Source organism: Cydia fagiglandana, chromosome 8 (genome assembly GCF_963556715.1).
Source record: "Cydia fagiglandana chromosome 8, ilCydFagi1.1, whole genome shotgun sequence".
NCBI lineage: Eukaryota > Metazoa > Arthropoda > Insecta > Lepidoptera > Tortricidae > Cydia > Cydia fagiglandana.
This window is the reverse complement of record NC_085939.1, coordinates 16,356,530-16,378,138: the sequence shown is the minus strand read 5'-3', so window position 1 is coordinate 16,378,138 and position 21,609 is coordinate 16,356,530. Positions and strand designations below refer to the sequence as shown.

The following is a 21,609-nucleotide window of genomic DNA, read 5'->3' as shown; positions in this document are numbered from 1 at the left end:
ACCTTTCGTTCCCACCTACGGTTGTCACCACCGCCGTCGCCAGCAGCGCAATGTCGTGGCTGAGCCGTTACGAGAAAGGATATTCGACTCATTTAATCGAGAGCGTCAATGGGGTTGACCGGTCGAGGTCTTCTACAGATGGCACTAGTATAGCTTATGTAGGTAGGAGGGGAGAGTGGGGCAGCTTCTGCCCTCTACGGCTTCTTTCCCCCCCCGTCCCCGGCGATATCAACTTGCCACCCCCCCCCCCCCCTAGTTAACTGGCTGGCTATGCCCTCCCTAGACCAAGTGTCATATTGTTATTTTATTTTCGGATGACACGGATGCGAGCCCTTCAAGCTAAATCGCAAAGATAAAAACTAGGAACAGGGCCAACCTATGCTATGCTAGTAGCGCCATCTATAAAAATCTTTGACAGTTGCCAACCCCATTATTTATAGCCCATTTTTACAGAACGGTTTTCCTTGTTTAACTTTTTAACTATTTCAAATGCATATTAGGTAATTTGCGACAAAGATACAATACTATAAAATATAGTAAATCGTCAATCACTGTCCACTGTTAATAACTGACTGGCCCTCTTATACTAAAAATACATTCTATTTACCTATAAACAGAATTAATTTTAGTATCAGGTGGCTAGTTATTGAACGGTGTCCAGTTATTGACACCTTATACTAAAATGAATTCTGTTTACATGTGAATAGAATTCATTTTTAGTATAAGGTGGCCAGTTATTAAACAGTGGCACGTCAATACGTTTTACCCTATTTAATTAAAATGGGGATGTGTAGGGTAGCTGTTTAACCGTAAAACTAGTAATAACTTTGGACCTTTTCCTCCTAGCGACTGCCTACCACCATTGAACTAAACAGGACTAGAGATTGCAAACACGTGGTCGAGAAAAACCGGTTATAATTGCCACGAAATATTTTTGTGTCGGCTCTTATCGGTTTGGCCCTAAGGGCCGATTTAGACATTACACATTTGCAGTTACATTGCGGACTGTTGGTTACGTCCTATTCAACCGACTAATCAAAACCCGCAATGTAATGAAACTCGCATGTGAGTTCTCGCATCGTCTAAATCAGCCCTAATACTGTAAACATGTAATCAAAAATTTATTCTGGTTATGAAAAAAATAGCAAATAAGTAGCCTGTTTAGGAGGCAAAATATACAACCGGTTTTGATTGACCGATAAGATTCGGTTTGCAACCCGTCAGTGTGTTTCTCCGTCTCGCTCACTCCTTGCGCGGTTTCCGTTTCCGCTGGTGGTCGCCGGCGCCGTCCGTGTCCACTAGAGGTGTTGTCTGAGGACAATAAATAAGAGAAATAAAATAACATGCAACCATTTTAGATATCCATGAAGTAAAATAATTACAATTAGTAAACACATGTATAGTGTGTAGCTTTCAAATAGAGCTCGACGGCTAATCCTATTGTCTATTGTTAAGTAAAACCGCTCGTGCCACGTGCCACAACCACCTGCATAAAAAATACGTACTTCGGTTACTGAGTGCCGACGAGTCGAACGCTACAGAACCAGTCTAAAATGTGTCATCGACATGCGTAGCAAAGGCATGTTATCGGAGAGCACACCGGTTTTTTGAGCGTTGGACTAGCCCGCGCTCAGGTGCCAAATAGAATAATGAAGACCCTTTTTTGCAGGTAAGTAGCACGGTGTGGGTGCGGTTTTACTTAACAATAGACAATAGGATTAGCCGTCGAGCTCTATTTGAAAGCTACACACTATACATACAAACAGCAACACTCCTGTCCTAACTGTAGGTACAAGTGTACATCGGTGGAGGTCCACCGATGTACAGTTAACCGTGTGGTACTGACCTCAGCAACTTCCTCTGGTTCGGGCTCTTGTTCTTGCTCCTGTTGTTGGTCTTGTTCCTGCTCTTGGTGTTGGTCGGGGTCGGCGTCGAGCGCGGTCTTGCGGCGCGGCTGGGGGGCGTCCTCATGCGGGTCGTCCTCCGTCACGCCGTCAGTCTTCTTCAAGTCATCCGAGCCCTGTGTTACATCGTACTGTTAACGAAACCATATTGCCAAGTGTTGGTAACACATGACCTCTTAAATGCTACAGATTACATTTACGGTTCTCAGATTCGTATGTACTTCGAATTTTCGGCTATTTAGGGTTGTCAAAATTCAAGTGATTATCTTACCTGTGGTCGTGCACGCAAAAGGACATTAAGTGGTGCCAACCCTAATAATTGCTCGGAGCAATGCTGAGCCGAAACGAGCCGAGTTTGCTCGAAGTCAGGAGTGTCTCCCCACTGGCAGAGCGGCGCTCTTTTGTCAGAGGTCAAGATCCTTTTTGGGTCACTGAGCCAATAATGTATATATGTAGCTAGCGGCTTTGCGATAATAGAGACAATGGCCTTTGTTTGAAAGATTAAGGCTCGAAGCGAAAAATTCACCTGAGAAGAGCCGTACTAAGGACCAGATCCTTTTGTTTGACATAATTTTTGAAAGTCATAATGCAATGATTGTCAGATTATCATTAGTCATAATGCTGAAACCGTTAACTTTTTAGGGTTTTCGTAAGGTTATCCTATAGATAGGTTAGGTTAGGTTTGTTTTATGGCAATCCTGAAAAGTTACGCGTTTCTAAGAAAAACCAAATAATGACTAACGAAAATGCGGACACACAATACATTATGACTTAAAACTTTGTGGGTAACAATAGAGACCAATATAGGACAGTAGGGCTGACCTTGGAGTCGGTGCAGCAGCAGTATGCGACGGTGGCGACCACGAGGAAGGCGGCCACCACGAGGACGGCGTACAGCCACGGGTTGGCGGCCAGGTACTGCAGCGCGCGCTCCACCGCCGAGTCCTGCGGGACACTAGCGGTACTACTGCGAGCTTGCTCCTGGTGCAGCCAGTGATGTATGTAGGACAGTTGGGCTGACCTTGGAGTCGGTGCAGCAGCAGTATGCGACGGTGGCGACCACGAGGAAGGCGGCCACCACGAGGACGGCGTACAGCCACGGGTTGGCGGCCAGGTACTGCAGCGCGCGCTCCACCACCGAGTCCTGCGGGACACTAGCGGTACTACTGCGAGCTCGCTACTGGTGCAGTCTGTGATGTATGTACAGTAGGGCTGACCTTGGAGTCGGTGCAGCAGCAGTATGCGACGGTGGCGACCACGAGGAAGGCGACCACCACGAGGACGGCGTACAGCCACGGGTTGGCGGCCAGGTACTGCAGCGCGCGCTCCACCGCCGAGTCCTGCGGGACACTAGCGGTACTACTGCGAGCTTGCTACTGGTGCAGCACATTTTATTTCTACTTAAAGGGTCATTCTATGGAACTTGCTAACTTGTATACAAAAGTCACTAGTAAATTCATCATTCATTGACAATTTCAATAAATATGGCGGTTTGTCTACATAGTTTGAAAGTTCCATAGAATGATACTTTATACATATCAGCGGCCGATCGTAAAGTTCCCGTGTAATGTTTTGACGGTAAACACATTAAACCAGTAAATTTCAAAATAAAGTAAATGTTTTCCCGCCAAACATTGTCTATGGAAATATAGTTTTAAAAAGTGTATGTGATAGGCCACCTCTTTGTTTCATATTTTTCTATTGCAAAACTTATGTGACCTATGTAGATAGGTAGGGCAAACTGACCATAAATATTGGGCTCCGTCGACTCAGGGCACGCGACGCTTTCACGTTTTGCCTAGGAATTTAATGATCTGGCGGAAATTACGATCGGCCACCGACATACACACCATGTTTTTTTTTAAAGTCTCGAAATGTTCATACATTTTTCTTGTATTCCGTTAGTGTTACGTAACCGTAATACAAAGTCTATGAAAACTTGTAACGGAATGGAAACGAGTCAACGAGTCATTTTTACCCTGGCCGCAGATGTTCGAAATTTTCATTCGGTTTCCGTACGGAATGACAGGTGAGAACGGGCCGTCGCTCTACAAATGCATAGCGATGTCTCGCTTGCACGTGTCACTCCGTACGGAATATTCCAAAGGTCTGCGGCCAGGGTTATTCTGCTTAATAGGATCGAATGTACTGGTGTTTATGAGTAGAAATAACGATTTTAAATTAAATGGTGTGTAGTGTGTACATCTATAAATAAAATAGCATATTAACACTCAAAACATTTCCAAATTACAGTGTGGCAGTCTAGCTGTTTCAATGATTTACATAGTACATAGCAGTGTTTCTCGCTTTGTACCTATAGTAGACTCAAACCAAACGGACGACTGGGATCATATCTCTATCTCTCTCACCCCAGCTTCAACCGTGCGAGTGTGAATGAGAAGTTTTACGACCCCGGTCGTCCGTTTGGTTTGGGTCAACTATAGTGATACCGTCTGAATATCAACCGAGCCTATGCATACTATCGACAACGACAGAGATTATAACGCTATCTCCTTCACACTTGGTATGACCATGCAAAAATCAAAGAGGTGGCATCATGACCTCAATCGTCAGTTGGTGTTGTGGCTAATGATCCAAGGACCTTAACTTGATGGTTCAAGTCATTCCGTTGAGACACAAAATATGACCTTGATTAAAATCACACTAATTTTATTACTGAATCGCGATTAGAAAGGGATTGAGATAGCTGTCAATCCATATTGATTTTGACGTAAGTGTATGGAAATCTGTTATTTCTAATCCCTTTCTGATCGCGGCATGATAATATCATTAAGGTTTAAACTTCATGTATCGAATTCTCTATCTCTCTGTGTTCTGTGTAACAATGTCGTATAATATTTATTTATTTATCGAATTAGACAGCCAATGACAATTCAGCTAGCACGAAACATGCTGTACAGCGCCAGGCGCTTCAACTGCCAAACTCCGGGGCAGGATTTTTTTCCTAAACTTTATTCATCATATCAATTACTGAATCTTCAAGCGTCGTCGTCAACGTGACGTCATTAGGCGGGTCCACTCCGCTCAAAAGAGCAGCCTCGCGAGGAAATGCCGCGCGGAGCAGCTCGGTCTTTGTGGACGTGCTTCGGGCGAAGTAAACGTACTCCCAGCCGCATTGCCTCGGGAGAGGCACGTCGCTACAGACCAACCTGCTTTGCGTAACAATTTCCTCGCGAGAAGGCTAGTTACGAGTATGTGTGCTTATAGGTCATATTTCGCGTCTCAACGTGACCGAGACTACCACTAGACCACTAGCAGTAGGCAGGTAAGGTGCTAGCTTATAGTGGGTAGTGGCACTGGCCTCTCTCGCGGTCCTGACGAGGTAGGCGACGTATATGGCGACGGGGATGGCAACGTACACGCCGTACAGCGCCCAGTAGCCCGGGCTGTAGTTCATCGCGCGCATCATGCGGCCCCATAGCGAACTCTGAGGCCGTTAGTGGGGTTAATGAGTAAAGTGAGTTTGCAGCAGTGGCGTAACTAGGGGGGGGGTTGGAGGGGGCACGTGCCCCGGGCGCCGTCCAAGGGGGGGCGCCAAAATGGGCAAAAGACTACCTCTCCGCATTGCCAAAAGGCAGCAGGGAAACTTTTGTCAGTCGTATTTACCACCACTGTGAAGTGTGAAATGCGGATGGTATTCTGACCCACAGCGCAAAAGAGAAAGCCGATCTTTTAGGTACTCTTTTTGCCTCGATCTCGACCTTGAAAGACGACGGTAGCGCCCTACTGCCCACCATCCCGCAGTGCGAATACTCTATGCCAAAAACTTCTATCAAACAGAGGGATATTCGGCGAGAGTTGCTATGCTTTCGTTCATAAGGCGAGCGGGCCGAGTGCTTCAGTGTTGTGTCCCGTGTTAGCGCGTCTTTTCCGTTAGGGGTCTCCTGTCGAAGTTACCATCTTATGGACTGTCCAAGAGACTACCTATGCAAATGGATCGTTATCCCTTTGTCCGGCAGGCGCATATGAGCCGTAGTAGACGGAACCTGGCCGCGTAGCCAAGATGCCAATCGCTTACGCTCTGTAGCGATCGAAACGCAACTGTCACTGTCCAACTATAATGAGGAAGAGTGATAGAGAGACATAATGCTTTTCGTTGTCGAAGCGATAGCGATTGTAACCTTGGCTAGGCCGGCTGCTCCAATAGCTGCTGCTGCTGCATATCTGTGACATGTTGTCTATCGACGATATTCATCGATATGCGGACGATAGTATACTATACAGGGATGGCTAAAAAATAACTACATTCCCGTTGCCAGGGAGGTTTTGGGATTATACCACTGAGCAACTTTTACTACGGGACCAACAAAAAAAAACTGGTCAAGTGCGAGTCGGACTCGCGTTTCAAGGGTTCCACAATCAAGGGTTGGTTTCAAGGGTTTCACAAGGGTTTACATCACACAATTTTCAACATTTTTTTTTGTACGTGAAACGTGACGTGAGTGAAACGTCTTGAAAAACCCGAATGGGTCAATCAAAAACCAGATGTAACATGAAGTTTTCTGGCGTGGTAGCTTATATATCTACATCTCTGAAGATTAAATGCCGAACAATAATACAAGTGCCCAAATGCGTAGAGCTGAAAACTCGAGCGTCCGACGGGTCGCGCTTCCGACAACTTCCGAAAGTGTTTTAAAAGCGAAGGCCGAAGAGAGATAATACCTACAGGAGGGTGGTCAAAGTACGAGGAGGTTTTGGGATTATACTGAGCTACTTTTAGTACGGGACCAACCCCGAAATCGCGAAAAAAGAAGTATCCTCCCATAGAAAACGGACCAGCCAAAATGTATGAAACAGCCAAATTTTTCTTCGCGATTTCAGGGTTGCACGTTGGCAACGGGAATACACTTAGTTTATTTTTTAGCCACCCTGTATACCTAGTGCTTTTTAAAACACGTAACACGTAAAACGTATCCTAATCAATCAGTACAGTTAGCAGCAGAAGTTGCTAAGTGGGCGAGTGGTTTAAAATGATCTGGACGCGACTTTATACTTAAGACAATAAGAGCATGTGAAGGTAATTTTGAACACCTCGCCCGCTCAGCAACTTCTGCTGTTGACTGTACTACAAGTACCATTGCGGCTAATTGCCAGATACAGCCTAGTCGCATTTTTTGTCTTCAGTCCGACTCACGCTTGAAGCTAAAGGCACGCCTCTTTGCGACGCTTCGGGCCTTCGGCATTATGCGGATATCGGCCTAGGGCCTTCGCAATAGCTGTCTACATCACGTTTCACTTAAACCATTGCGGCTGTGTCCCTAAAAAAACGTTAACCGCATTTTCGTTCTTAAATCCGACTCACGCTTGACTCTAGATGTCTAATAGGTTTTCCTGTCATCTTTAGGTAAAGGACTATTTTGTGTATTTTTTTCAGAATTTTAGACCTAGTAGTTTCGGAGATAGAGGGGGGGAATGGTCATTTTTTGTCTATTTTCTTGAATAACTTCTAAATTTTTTATCGTAAATTTATAAGAAAAATATATTTGAGATTCTCAAAATGAGTTCTTTCGTTTGATATGTAACACGATATAGTTTTCAAAACTTTGTTTTTTAATTTAATCGTTTACCCCCCAAAAGTAGCCCCTATGTTTAAAATTCATTTGTTGACGTTACATATCCGTCTTTGGGTCACAGACTTACATATGTGTACCAAATTTCAACTTAATTAGTCCGGTAGTTTCGGAGCAAATTGGCTGTGACAGACGGACAAACGGACAGACAGACGCACGAGTGATCCTATAAGCCTTATAGGATCACTCGTGCGTCTGTGTCCCGGAACCCTTATAGTATAAGGGTTCCGTTTTTTCCTTTTGAGGTACGGAACCCTAAAAATAACCCTTTCGTTTCGTTAGTTCACTTCGTTTGGGGGGGGGGGGGGGGGGCGAAAATTTGGTGTCTGCCCCGGGCGCCATATCCTCTAGCTACGCCCCTGGTTTGCAGTTTAGTCTCATGCCATAGGCGGGTTCACACAGAGCGAGCCGCCTGGCGAGATTGCTGCGCAAAGTAAATGCTCCGTCCTCACGCGGCACCATGTTCGTGTAAATTTTATAGTGGGCACATTTGCCTCGCGAAAGCTGGAGCCATTTGTTCGGCAAGATGGCGTCCGTCCGTTAAAGCTCTTAGATCGAATAATTATGAGTCACGGAATAAACGTGCTAAGCGTGCCAGCATGAGAGCCGCATAATGTTCCATAAATTTCTGTATTTACTTCCCCCACTACGCGGTTTAGAGTTTTAGTTAATAAGTATGAATATTGGAAGCCATAACCCTTTTTCCAGGCATCACCAATCTACAAGGTTTTCCCAGAATATCCAAATATGTGACGTCCCACGGCAAAAGGTACCTTATGGCGGCTGGCGCTTACGACGCATAGCGCCGCAATAATATTGGAGCGGCGTTAATAATAGCGTAGCGCCAACCGCCATAAAGTACCTTTACCCGTGGGACGTCACATATATTCCAATTAATCCAGCTATCGTTTCTTATCGTATTCGTTGGAAGATAAGTTACATTTCCCGAAAGTTAAATCTAATTTGAACTTTAAATCAGATTGCTATGGTTCAAATTATATTGGCGCGTAATGTCGACCACATTACGCGCCAATATAATAAATCGTACTATGGCTGGAAAAGGGTTATATTATGTAGTTCCGCTTTTGATCATTTGGGATAATCGGTTTGTTACTGCTATTGGCGAATACTTGTATGCAATTTATTTATTACAAACAGTTGAAATAGTAGATATATAAACTTAGTTGTTCACAGGGACGGTTAATAATAGCATCAAGAATAGGTACTATACTGCCGATCTTTAAAGTTTAAACTTTTACTTTCTACACCATTCACCTAACCTGGGCTGGGGTTAACCGGTTAAACTTGAAGTTACCACGGTTACCAGTACAATTTGACACTGGTTTATGGTTTAACCGCTTAACCCCGAGTTAACACATTCACTGCCCCGACGCACATGTGCGTCCACCGTCATACAAGCGTGTTCCTAGGCCACGCTCCCTGGCAGTGAATGCGTTAATGGGATGATGCAAGTGATAGTCATATGATATTACTGACCGAGTCCCGGGAGAGCTTGGCGCGCTTGAGGTCGAAGGTCTGGCGCGCCCAGTCGCGGGCAGCGGCCTCGTCGTCCGCCACCAGCAGGTTGTCGAACAGCAGCGCCGGCGACATCGACCACAACTCGAAGCCCACCGCGTGCTGGAACAGTACCAGATTTATTAGATGTAGTCATATCGTCCACCCACAAGATGGACGGACGACCTTGTTAAGGCCGCCGGAAGATGCTGGATACGGGTCGCTTCCAACCGGTACGAATGGAGGTCCAAGGGGGAGGCCTATGTTCAGCAGTGGGCGTCTTATGGCTGAGATGATGAGTCATATCGAACATTAAAATCGCAAACTAACGGTTCAGATTCTTTAATATGTTGTAAGGACCACTATAAGTACCGTATTATTGTAAATCCAAGTTTGCAGTTTCCAAATACCTGTGCAAAATTTTAGTAAACGATGTAGATGTTTCGAATATCTTAACCTTTTCGACGCCGTGTCAAACACAAAAGCTGTCGAGCTCGGACGAGTCGGACGCCATATCACCCAAGTGTCAAAACTGAAATTTAACTTTATGCATATGCACGTAGGTCTATGTTGCTCTGTGGTCTGTGGCCAATTAATCGGTCTTTGGAGTTGAACCTGCGGTGCGGATATTATCGGTCATTGACGTCCAAAAGGTTAAACCAACTCACAAATTACCTAAAGACATATTTAGTGCGTCATTTAATTTCAAACGTTTGGCAGGTTACCGCATAAAGTATGAAGCCGTATAGCGCCATCTCGTTTCGCTATCAAATTCGAACAACAAAATTGTCTTAACGCCACTTGGACTATCCCACCAACTGATTAAACCTGCAGTTACTATGGGTTACCAGTACAGTCTGACACTGGGTTGTCGGTTTAACCGGTTAACCCCGGGATAATGGGATGGTGCAAGTGGCGCTTAAACTTTCTTTGTCAGTACTCACGATGGGGGTCATGCGGAAGGGCGTGTCGTCGTGGAAGTAGTCGGGGTTGGGGATCTTGCGCGGCGCCCACTTGCCCTTGTAGTGCGGGTTCGGGATCAGCGGCGCGCGCCAGATGCCCTGCAAATATACACCTTATTCATATAGGACTAACACCGCGTGCACCAGCCTCAGCCAGCGGATGCCCTAAATGTTATCAGAGGCACCACGTAAAATCTATCTGTCCGTTTGCGATGTAGACTAATTGCGATTTAGGCAAAACAACACACTAGTCATTTTGCGTTCTAGAAATATTTTTGGTCTTGAATTACGATGTTCAGTATAAAATCGCATCTGAGTTCGCGCGCCGTCTAAATCAGCCCTTAAGTCTAATACCGTTGGAGAATTGGGCCCCAGGCTGTGACCCTCAAAGTGCAGTGTACCTTGTAGTCGGGGTTGGGGATCATAGGGGGCTTCCAGGCGCCGCAGCCGACGCTGCAGAGCGGGTTGTCCACGAGCGGCGCCTCCCACTCGCCGTCCATGTCCTCGTCCCAGTCCGAAGGCTTCTGCGCATCCGGATCTGTAACGATATGCAAACATTTGGATAAATCAACCCTTTTTTGTATCTTATTGCCATAGTTACGGTCTCTGGGGTCATAATTCATAATCATTTATTCATTTTTTTTATTTTTTATTTTTTGTCATCTTCTTTTTTAAATCATTTATTTCGCTTTTAAAACCCCGGTTTTATGGTATTCAACCTTTTCGCCGCCATGTCAATGAAGTAATAGTGTCATTAACGCCTTGTCTTAAATTGCATGCAGACAACCCATATAACATATGAAGTCTAGGCGGGGCACGAATTGTACTGACTTTATATCAAGTCAATGACGACGAAAAGGTTAAATTAATGGTTCGCCATGGCGAAATATAACCTTCTCAGGCTTTAGAAATACCTAACTGTTTGGTAAAGTAAGGACACCAAGCACGAAGAACTTCGTACATTGACACACCATTTCTTATGTCAATCACACGTGCATAATTGCTATACAGGGTGATTTCGGGGTCGTGATCCAGAACCACTTTTTCTGACTCTGTAAATGATCCACATTATCATATGGTAGTATTTGATTAAAAGATAATTACTTTAATTATTCTTATATTTCAAGTAAAATTAATGTTATACTAAGTAATTATGGTCACCCTATGACTTTTGACATACGCTGTATGGAAAGCGACAAGACGTCACATTGAGTAGGGTCACCAAATTGTATGCAAAAATGTTTTTTCCTACTTGCCATCTGGAAAATAATCATCATTATTGGTGATAAACAATAATTAACAACACCATTAGGCTCATCTTTGGATTCTGTATGATGTCTGGCTCTCTTGCTCCATGACCCCGAAATCACCCTGTATAATATTGCTATCCAGCTCGCACGGGTGCGATATAGATAGGAAATGGCGTGACAATCTTCGAAATTCTTCGCCCCTTAATATAGTAGTTAGTGACTGACCGGGGATCATGTCAGGCTGGTCGTCGAGCCAGCCGGCGGGCTTGGAGGCGGCGGGGTCGGGGATCTGCGCCGGCGCCGACTCGTCCCAGTCGTCCGGCTTCGTGGCCGCCGGGTCCACGATCTGCACACAATAGGTGTTTCATTAACATTGAATCGACCAATAGCACCCGAAACCCCATAAGTATTAAGCTATTAAGGCCTGCGCAAACCGGCGGAGCGTAGCGCAGATCACTTTAAAATTACCAATGTATATTCTAGAGATGGAACGGATAGTTGTTTGGCCGGATACCGGATATTCGGCCTGACTATCGGCCGAATATCCGGTATCCGGCCGCAGAATATTCGGCCAGCGGAACTATATCTACATTTCGGTTTTGTAGGTGGGCATTCTGCAGGTTTACCTGTTTCCTAGTAAACGTTTGCGCGGACTCATTTCTAGGTTCGAAATGAGTGCACGTGTAAGTCAGTGGAATGATTTAATTGTTTCAAAATAATAAACAAGTACGATAATGACCGTGTCTGTTTCTTAAATCCAATTTGTTTACTCCGAAATCAAGCAATGTATCCGGTATCCGGCCGGATAGTTCGTCACTATCCGGTATCCGGCAGATAGTAAAATAATGGCCGGATAGGCCGGATACCGGATAGTAACCGGATATCCGGTGCATCTCTAGTATATTCTTCCCTATTTCAACTTGAATGTAGTTGATGTAGGTATAAATTTAAATCCTTTGAGACCGACCTCGGAGCATCACGGAGGATTGTTACTCCGCGGCATCGAGGAACACGTTCTAACGCGGTATCCTCTAGGATGCTATAAAATTATGGCATTTGAAAATGGTTTATTTTTGTTAAAAGTACCTTCTCTCTCTCGTCCCAGTCCTCAGGCTTCTTATCATTAGGGTCATCGATCTCCTGGGGCGGGTTGACGGGCGGCGTAAAGTCCTCGAGCAGCGAGCCGGCGTTCACTTCTTTATGGTCAACATACACGCTAAACGTGTTGTCGGGTCGCACAACTAGCGTGTACAGGTGGGGTTCCTTGTCCTTGTAGATGTCCTCTAGGCGTTGGCTGGAATCATAGTAGATTGGGATAGTTATGTTTATGCATATGCTGTATAGTGCAGGATGGTGGCTGTTACTTTTTTGTCAATCAAAATTGACCCCTATCACCGAAAAAAACAGATGATCACAGGAGACTGAAGAACACACAATAAATCTGAACGAGAGAATCGGCCAGGGTTATCTGAATATTTTTTTAAAGAGTTTTGCAATAAAAATCATGTCAAGATTGTTTACCACTTTTCTGATGCTAAAAAAACGAGGTATTATTATCAGGCGTGGCTCACTCAGTGATTTCGTTGCGTCGCTACAAATACATCCATGGTACATGGTAGACACCAAATTGGTGTGATGTGGGTATGACACATATGTTGGATGACGGCTAGACAGCAGTAGCAGTTGCGCGGCGCGCACTGCTAGTAGTCCGCTACGGAATGGACGCCTGCTCGCGCTTGCGCCACCTTGCGGTCATATCATATGTGTCGGCCACGACATTGAGCGACTTGTGACGGCGGCAGGTACCATAGGTTGTAGCGAGATACAGTGATTGAACCTTTCGTTCCCACCTATGGTTGTAGCTGCCGCCGTCGTTTTGTTAGAGAGATAATATATTCTGCGGTATAGTAAATTTCAAAGGAGACGGATATTTGTTGGCTATGTAATAATTCAACTCACGTAGGCTTCTTGCTGTGTTTCTCCTCAATGGTCCCGTTCTTGGGGTTCTTGTGCCTGAAGATGAAGTGCAGCTTGTTGTCGTTGCCGCACTTGTCGGGCCCGAACATGATAGTGTAGGGCGTCTGGTCGAAGAACTTGCGCAGGTCCGCCTTCGTGTTCGCGCCGCGAGAGAGCAACTTTATGTAGGCCCCGCCGCAATTCTGGCCCTCCTGGAATGTTTTTTAACAAAAATATTAACTTCTAGCCGCTCATACGTCAAACCTTGCCAAGCAAAATTAAATTTAATTTTGTCAACACATAGTTCAAATTAGAATGGAACAGGAGACCTTTTTATAGGTCTCTGGGCGGCTAGAGGTTAATTGATACAACTAGGGGAGCGAAACTGTTCCTTTCGGTCTCGATTCCGTTCGGCTCAGCATACTCTGAGCAATTATTAGGGTTTGCACAATTTGAAGTACCTTTGCGTGTACGACCACAGATAAGATAATGACTTTGGACAACCAACAATTTTTTTTATGAGAACTTCACAGATAATGGGTTTAGACTGCTTTGTGACTTCTTTACAAGCCAAAGTGTGTTCCTTCAAAATCAAAGAAAGACAGTTTAGACACTGTGTGATAATAACTTGATAAGTGAAAATACTTATATTTATTCAAGTATAAAATAAAGTATCAGATATGTATGCAGAGCCTTACTAAGCTAAATGTTGTCTAATCCCCCTGATTAATATAATTTAAATAATAATGTTGTTAAATCTTGTCTTTCTTTTTTATACGTTATAAATAAGTAGTCAAAATGTAATAAGAAAAATATTTAGCTATTGCGTGTCCGTACCTAAGATCATGTAAGCCATAGTAAGACGATGGCGAACTTAATCTTAGAAAATCGGACAGGCTATAATTACTACAAACACTGGTGTGCCAGAGACTTTTTTGTGTCAACAAAATATTACAAATCTTTGTTTATAAACTTCCTTTATACGCATTTACGCGTCTCCCACATCACAAGCGTCGTCATTTCCAAATAATGTTTCCAGTTTGGCTTCGCGCCAGCATATTTTCTAAACTCGGACTGCAAAATCTTTGTGTTATTTTAGTTTATATCCCCTTTTTATTGCTTTTATTTTGTGTTTAAAGGCAAGCCACTGACATTGTGTTTTGGGCAGAAAATAAAGATTTCGCTTTTGCTGTCATTTTTTATGCCACAGACTTGTAAAACTGGTGAAATCTTGGGAATTTTGATGTAATTCCTACTTCGAATCACGAGCTCTTTCGATCCTAAATAGAAACAAAAAAGTCTCCCAAAATTACCATACATTTTTCGATAATTCCATTCCGTTACCGTCAATACACAAGTCTATGAAATATTGCAACAGAATGGAATGAAAAACCTTGGGATATTTTTTTCTTCTATCAGGATCGAAAGAGCTTGTAATTTCTGAGTAGAAATAACATAAAAATGTCCAAATTGAATAAGTATAGTGTACGACTTTAAATGGGGTATTTGACTGTATTTAAAAAAAAATCTCCATGCTTGAAATAAAGCACCAGAAGATTAATAGAGAAACAAATATATTTTTACACACAATTTTTATTTTAAACCCCGTATAAAACTATAAAGAGTAGGTAATTTCATTGTGACGTCACATGCTAGGGTTTCGTATAAATTCTATAGTAGCAGAATCGTTTTGACAGTTCGAAATAAGAAACTGATTTGACTAGTAGTCAAATACCATATAAAAAAGCCCATATATGTATACCCCACATTTTTCCTATAATGTAATCTATTACGTATACATGCTTATAAGTATTAGACACAGTAAGTTCATTATGCCTGATGCAATACTAGGTTTTACTTTCTCACTGTCCTCAGAGGCACCTTGAACTGCGTCTAACACTGGCTTAGCTAAAGCCAATTAGGGAGTTACGGCTCGACTATCGGTCGCTAATTGGTTTTTTAAACAAGAACCAATAATTAATATGACGAAAAATGTGTTGTAACCAACAGTGCTCATGAAATCAACGAATGTCAACATAAAGTTTTAGAAGATGCAATTTGTATTAATATTTACACCTTTTTACTATTATAAAACCCGGTTTTTGAGAAATTTGTCCCTTAGTAGGTTTTGGTATGGGACAGCCGAAATAAATTACATTTAGAGTGATTTCTAAAACTGATCATTTTTTGCTTTTTTCTTCTCAAAAGTTTGCTACCCCTGCACTTCCCTTCTTCCAGTGCCATCTCCTACCGGAAGTCGGCTATCATGAGGGCTATACGCACTTTAGACACAGCTACGCGGAATAATGAGCGTGTGCTCTGTTTGAACCATGTTCGGAGATTTTTAACCCCCGTATTAGACTAGACCAGGGGTCTCCAAACTTTTTTACCTGAGGGCCATATTGCGCCTCAGAATTTTCGCGCGGGCTACCGCGGACGCCGAGAGGAGGGGAGTGTATCTGGTTGCTGCTGTTAGGGCTGAACACCTGGAGCCTGGCTCCCGCGGGCCAGATTGGACCGCTGTCGGCGGGCCGGATTGGAACGCTTCGCGGATTTGGCCCGCGGGCCGGGGTTTGGAGAGCCCTGGACTAGACTATATACTGTCGAAGATGAAGAGAGATTGCAATTTTAGCCTATAATGAAAGAACCATTCCATACCTGCATGGTAACTTCATACTGCACAATAAGTGGTTTGTCCTTGAACTCGAAAGGCCTGTCCAAGAGAGCAGAGATGGCAGCATGCTTCGCTTCTGTCGTCAACACAAGACCCAGGTCGTCGCGCAGAATCTTGCGCGAAGGCGCTTGGATCTGAAATAAGATTATTGTGAAAATTTTCATTTATGATACAAGCTTTTATCGCTGACTGTACTTTTCTAACTAATACTCATTGTGAAAAACACAAATACAATAGGTTGTGCTGTTTTATCACAGAGCTCATATGACCACCTCCTGTGTCCATCATTAGATCAGCTTGATGGTACAGTCAACTGTAAAAATATGGATGTAGCCAACTTATTCAAAAATATGTCCCATAGTTCTTAATTCGCTGACATAAGAGCTATGGGACCTATTTTTGAGATGATTTGTGCACCCATATTTTTACAGTTGACTGATAATATTGCATTTCAATGTCACCCAACTAATGTATGTGAAGTTTCAGCTCAATCAAAGAAGTGGGTCTCATTTAACTTGCAAATTTTTTTGAAAAGCTTGATTCATTTCGCTTGTGCTCACTGTTTGTAAACTTTTCCTGGAGGTCTGCTTTAACCCTTCATTACGCAATGTAGGTAAAAAAAAATTGAATTTTTTAACCTTTTGACCGCCTAAGACGTGATCTGACGCACGCGGCTGTAGCCCAATATTAAACTTCGTGCATTCCTGCAAGGTTCACGATGACGCGCCGTACACAATAGGCTTGGCTCATATTTTGTATACATCTTGTGAATAGTGTTGTAAACAAATGAAAGAAAGATAATTAGGTTTTGAGACTTAATATGTCATTGTGTGCCTATGCCAAGGGCAGCAGGATAAAACGTCTGCGGAGAAAGGCTAGCAGTAGGCATCAGTAAGTAAGCCATTGTGAACTGTTGCCAAATTAAGAAACATTCATACGTTTGTTACACAAAAAGCTTGAAACAGTGTAGAATAAAAAAAAATGTAGTGTGTACCTATCCTATTTTACATCTATATGTAAATTGCGAAGCATTGGCAGCCTAGTGTGCAACTTCCAGGGGTTGTGGGTTCAAATCTTGCCATGTACCAATGAGTTTTGCGGAACTGTATGTATGACATATCATTTTATATTTACGTCCCTTTTCGGTAAAGCATTTGGAGGAAACTAGACTAATCCCACTAAGGCCTAGTTTCCCCTCCGAGTTTGAAGGTCAGAAGAAGAAGAAGGTCGTTTTCATAGAAACTAGAAATAGCAACAAATCCTAATAGTTGGCAGAGGCACTCCTCCATTTTAATCCAAAGATCCATCCATTTAAATTTAAAGAGGCTGTACACGGAGCCAGAGGAGACCTCAAACAAGATGGGAGGCTGAACTCAAACTCACAGCGGGCCTGAACTGGAGAAGAGTGGCCCACAACAGACCTCAATGGAAAGAGCTAGAGGAGGCCTTTGCCAAGCGGCACACTGAGCTTAGAGATATACTCTTAACTCAGAACAAAGGGGCTAAATAGAAATAGAATATCTAGAAATAAAAAAAAATGATATTCTTGTATCAAAAGAACCCCTGAAAAGATGTGAAGATATTTTATTTCCTCCAAATGTGCAAAGTTTTAGATCTATTTCACCAACATCTTCAACTTGTGTATTTAGAAACATCCTAGTAATATGCTTAATTAATTAACTGTAGTAACTTACCTCCCATTTACCATCATATTTAGCAATATTTTCATCAACACCCTGTTTCTTTGCCTCGGATTTCACCCATTTTTTCTTAAATGCAGTCTCATCATCAAAATGCTCTGCTAAGTAAATGCTTTTTGAATCTATGGATGGACTACGATACTGGTCCTCTTCCTCAACCTGATGAGAAAATATAGAATGATTATCTATGGATTATCTTTGAATTTGTTTATGAAATGAAAGCCTTGGGAAAGTTATTTTCTAGTGTAAAAAATTTGTAACATCTCAATCATATAAATAAACTTATCAGATGCTTTATCATCCTCCTAAAAAGATAGTAAAATAGGTCATTCACCTCTATTAAAGCATGATTGCTATAACCTGTAAATGAAAATGATAACTAACCTCTACGGTGATATCATTAAAGTCTTCGCTCTCGGCATACACATTCACCGCTGAAGTCACTAGCACCAATAAGGCACTTAAAACACACACCTCGCCAGTCAATCGAGCCATCTGAAAAGAACAACTGAACCAATGATGAACGCCTTTACAACGCGTCGGATTACAAATGATGAAATAAAATGAACCTCAACACCTCTTCCGCCAATATTACAACGCCTGTAAATGCTAACTTAATTATAAAAAGTAGGAATAACGCTTCGCGGAGCGTACTTTAACCCGAAATACGGGCACCGGATATCCTCAATAACTTTTGCCACAGGGGGACACTTTTTAGTTTATCCTGGCGAGATTAACGGTAAACATGTAATTTCTCACCTTGTTCTACGTTAATAACTGAATTTATTGGTCAATCTTCATTTAATTTTCAATGATACTGTGTCTGAGAAACTTCAGATCTAGATGGATTTTCGTGAAAATTTTCAACCAATCAAAAACAAACAGTTGTCACGGTAGCGATCGAGAATTTTCCGTTGCGTTCAATATGAATTATGTAAAAGTTTTTTCTATATTTATTATTTTGGTATGAAATGAACTACATATTTACTTTAATTACAATTATCACCATATAGTTATTATTGTACTAGGTCTAAAACTTTCCTGGTTGAATGTAGGCAGGTTACGCCTCACAAATATTTAAGAACAAAAGTATAAACCGATAAAATTCAGATAGTCAAAATTAAACATGTCAAATGTTCTCTTTCTGTCTAACTTATTGGAGTCATCATATATCTTTCTCGTACATTGTCCAAATGACATTTATACAGAGAGCTATTTAATTTTATCGTATCATTGCCTTGTGTTTGGTTCGTTGTCGTGTCTGCCGGATTGCTGCCGGTCTTGTTTACTCGATGAAAATCGCAAATTTGTTTAGAAAACAATCCTTTACAACTTATTTTATCGAACAGAATTAGTGGTACTTGATACTTATAGCTGGCCTATTAAATTTATAAAATACATAGGTTTTAGTATCGATTTGGTACATTTTGCCAGATTGGTGCAAAAGGTAACGTAAAATTGGAGTATTATTTGTTAACATTAATTTATTTCGGTATCATTGTTTGCGCCTTGCAACTTGTAATTGAGCATACAATTACGTGGATTAAATTTCATTTCATAACAGTTATTAACATAAAGTTGATAACATTGTCAATTTATTGTTTTTATTATTGTCACAACAGGACGGTTTTATCAGTAAGCATTTTACGGCTAGAATCTATAATAAATATTTTTTACTAATTTTGAATGGTATTGACAAAATTTCATTAAGTACAAATTGTTTTTTTTTGTATCAATATTTATTTATCTTTCTTCTTAGGCTATGTCATTAATTATAACATGAATATAAAAGTAAAAACACATAAAAAACAATAAAAAAGAAGGATAAACACATTATAATAAACCTAACCTAGGGTGCAGGGCAAGGCCCAATTTTTATTATTATTTAGATCGAGATGTAAATCATATACCTACTGTTCAAATAGTGTGAAAACAATGAATTAAATAAAAACTGAGAAAAACGCATTTAACTGATTTGCAAGACCGAAGTGATCCCATAAGTGTTCCGTGAACAAAGTATTGTACGGAACACTAAAAATTTGCAATAGGATTAAAAAAATTAAAGTGATTGAGTACTTCTTTGTAGTTGAGATAAAGTTAATGAATATAGGATGTTTTATCAACATATTAACCTTTTGGCCGCCGGACCTAGTCCGCAAAGACGCTCACTCACACGCCAGAGTAAATTCTAAGTAAACAACTAATAAAAAGTTTAGGGATTGCAAAATGTGATATCGATATTTACAATTTATGGTAACAATCTTCTCAATTTGGCTTTGTTCTTAACCAACTTTAATCTATTTCGAGAATGCCAAAAATTAACATATTTTTTACACACGACAATGTTAAAAATAAAGGTCTTTATCATTAAAAACAACCACTAAACAATATCGATTCATGACGTAATATCACCGCACTAGGCTCTACGAGAAGTCTTGTATACATGACAACGGCGCGCATGGACTGCCCGCAGTGCAGACCGACAAGGGCCGTTTCCGCGCGGATTAAGTAATAATAGTCTCTAGGTCAACGGCGTAAGCGCTTGTCGGTACGTAAACTTTATAAGCGTTAGGTTAGAGCCGCGCATCGTGTGTCGATAATATAAATGTACCGGAACTGCATTGGGGAAAATGACACGTGGGTTGAATTGTCAATGAGTGAAGAACAATAATATTGGAAAAGGGTGGGGATCAGAAATGTTCGGGAATGCATGTTTCACATTCGACATGTTCCTTAGAAGAGCTTGTCAGTTCCCGTATTACACCCTCCCTACCATAATAATTTTTCGTCAATTTCAAATACATAACATTCTCATAGTTAGGCGACACTGACTAGTCCGAGCGTCCGCCTGTAGGTACCATTCTTGTGCGAAGCGGTCACTGCAGGGTATCACTCCCCACTACACTATCATCTCAAAATGAATCATTTGTTCTGCAAATAGACCACATGGACAGATTTACTTGTCTGACTCTACTATGGACAGCTGAACAAGTTCCCTGAACTCCAGCAATAGTTATGCCTGTCTCTCTCTCGTCTCGTTTAACGGATTCTAGTTACTAATTATCACCAATTGGCATTTAACAGGTGTTCAAATGCTTAAATAAAACCAGATTGGCCACTTGATATTTATTTTGAATATTCTCTAGAGATGCACCGGATATTCGGTTACTATCCGGTATCCGCCCTATCCGGCCGGATACCGGATAGTGCCCTACTATCCGGCCGAATACCGGATAGTACCATTGCTTGATTTCGGAGTAAACAAATTGGATTTAAGAAACAGTCACGGTCATAATCGTACTTGTTTATTATTTTAAAACAATTTAGAGATTCAACTGACTTGCACGCGCACTCATTTCGAACCTAGAAATGTGTCCGCGCGAACGTTCACTTAGAAACAGGTCAAAACTGCAGAATGCGCACCTGAAAAACCGAAATGTAGGTGCACCTCTGCTGGCCGATATTCGGCGGCCGGATACCGGATATTCGGCCGATGGTCAGGCCGAATATCCAGTATCCGGCCAAACAACTATCCGTTGCATCTCTAATATTCTCATATCGAGTTAACATTCCCATCCCTAGCTGTCTTGTATACAAGACAACGGCGACGAGGAACATGAAAAACGTTGAAAACTGGAGCAATTTTTTTGATAGCCTTATTATAAAAGAATGGATTTATTTATCTGCTTTAAATGCAATTATTTTAAAAATCAAAGACCTAAAACATTAACACGAGTGTAAAAAAATACTACAATTGATGTTTTTTCACATTTACCGAGCGGTTGAATTTGTGTCTTGTATACAAGACAGCGGCGCCAGTGTATCGTTCTATCGTTGTCTTGTATACATGCCAACGGCGGTCAAAGGGTTAAGTGTAACAATTAGGGGGTTGGTGCCATTTATTCCGGCTAGAGTTTGAATTTTTCCTATTTATATAGATAGGGCATTGAAATACTGAAATTTTTGATGATGTAATACATTTTTGTTTTATTGGTGTCTCTAGTAATATGAAGCTAAATTGGTTATTTAAGTGGTTCTTCTTTTATATCCTCTAGCC

The 21,609-nt window shown here is 42.0% G+C and overlaps 2 protein-coding genes across 4 annotated transcripts in view; one reads left to right on the top strand and one right to left on the bottom strand.

Moving 5' to 3' along the window:
* Positions 1–260: 260 nt before the first annotated feature.
* Positions 261–18,444, bottom strand: LOC134666701 (calnexin-like). Of its 3 annotated transcripts, none has more exons than XM_063523935.1 (13): positions 18,312–18,405; positions 17,937–18,047; positions 17,547–17,711; positions 15,837–15,986; positions 13,182–13,390; positions 12,309–12,516; positions 11,448–11,568; positions 10,374–10,510; positions 9,955–10,071; positions 8,993–9,133; positions 2,727–2,849; positions 1,847–2,020; positions 261–1,311 (listed from the first exon to the last, which is right to left on the bottom strand). In XM_063523935.1, the coding sequence occupies exons 2-13, from the start codon at positions 18,045–18,047 to the stop codon at positions 1,243–1,245; spliced, it is 1,725 nt and encodes a 574-aa protein (XP_063380005.1). In that variant the 5' UTR covers positions 18,312–18,405; the 3' UTR covers positions 261–1,242. The 3 variants fall into 3 exon arrangements, with proteins under 3 accessions (XP_063380005.1, XP_063380006.1, XP_063380007.1); XM_063523936.1 differs by lacking the exon at positions 2,727–2,849 and adding an exon at positions 3,122–3,244 and having other exon boundaries at positions 262–1,311; positions 18,312–18,444; XM_063523937.1 differs by lacking the exon at positions 2,727–2,849 and having other exon boundaries at positions 262–1,311; positions 18,312–18,403.
* Positions 18,445–18,817: 373 nt separating this feature from the next.
* Positions 18,818–21,609, top strand: part of LOC134666849 (N-acetylgalactosaminyltransferase 6-like) — a 31,720-nt gene continuing 28,928 nt past the window's right edge. Inside the window, exon 1 of the mRNA XM_063524166.1 lies at positions 18,818–18,999. The gene's annotated coding sequence lies outside the window, so the exon portion shown is untranslated. The remainder of the gene's footprint in view (positions 19,000–21,609) is intronic.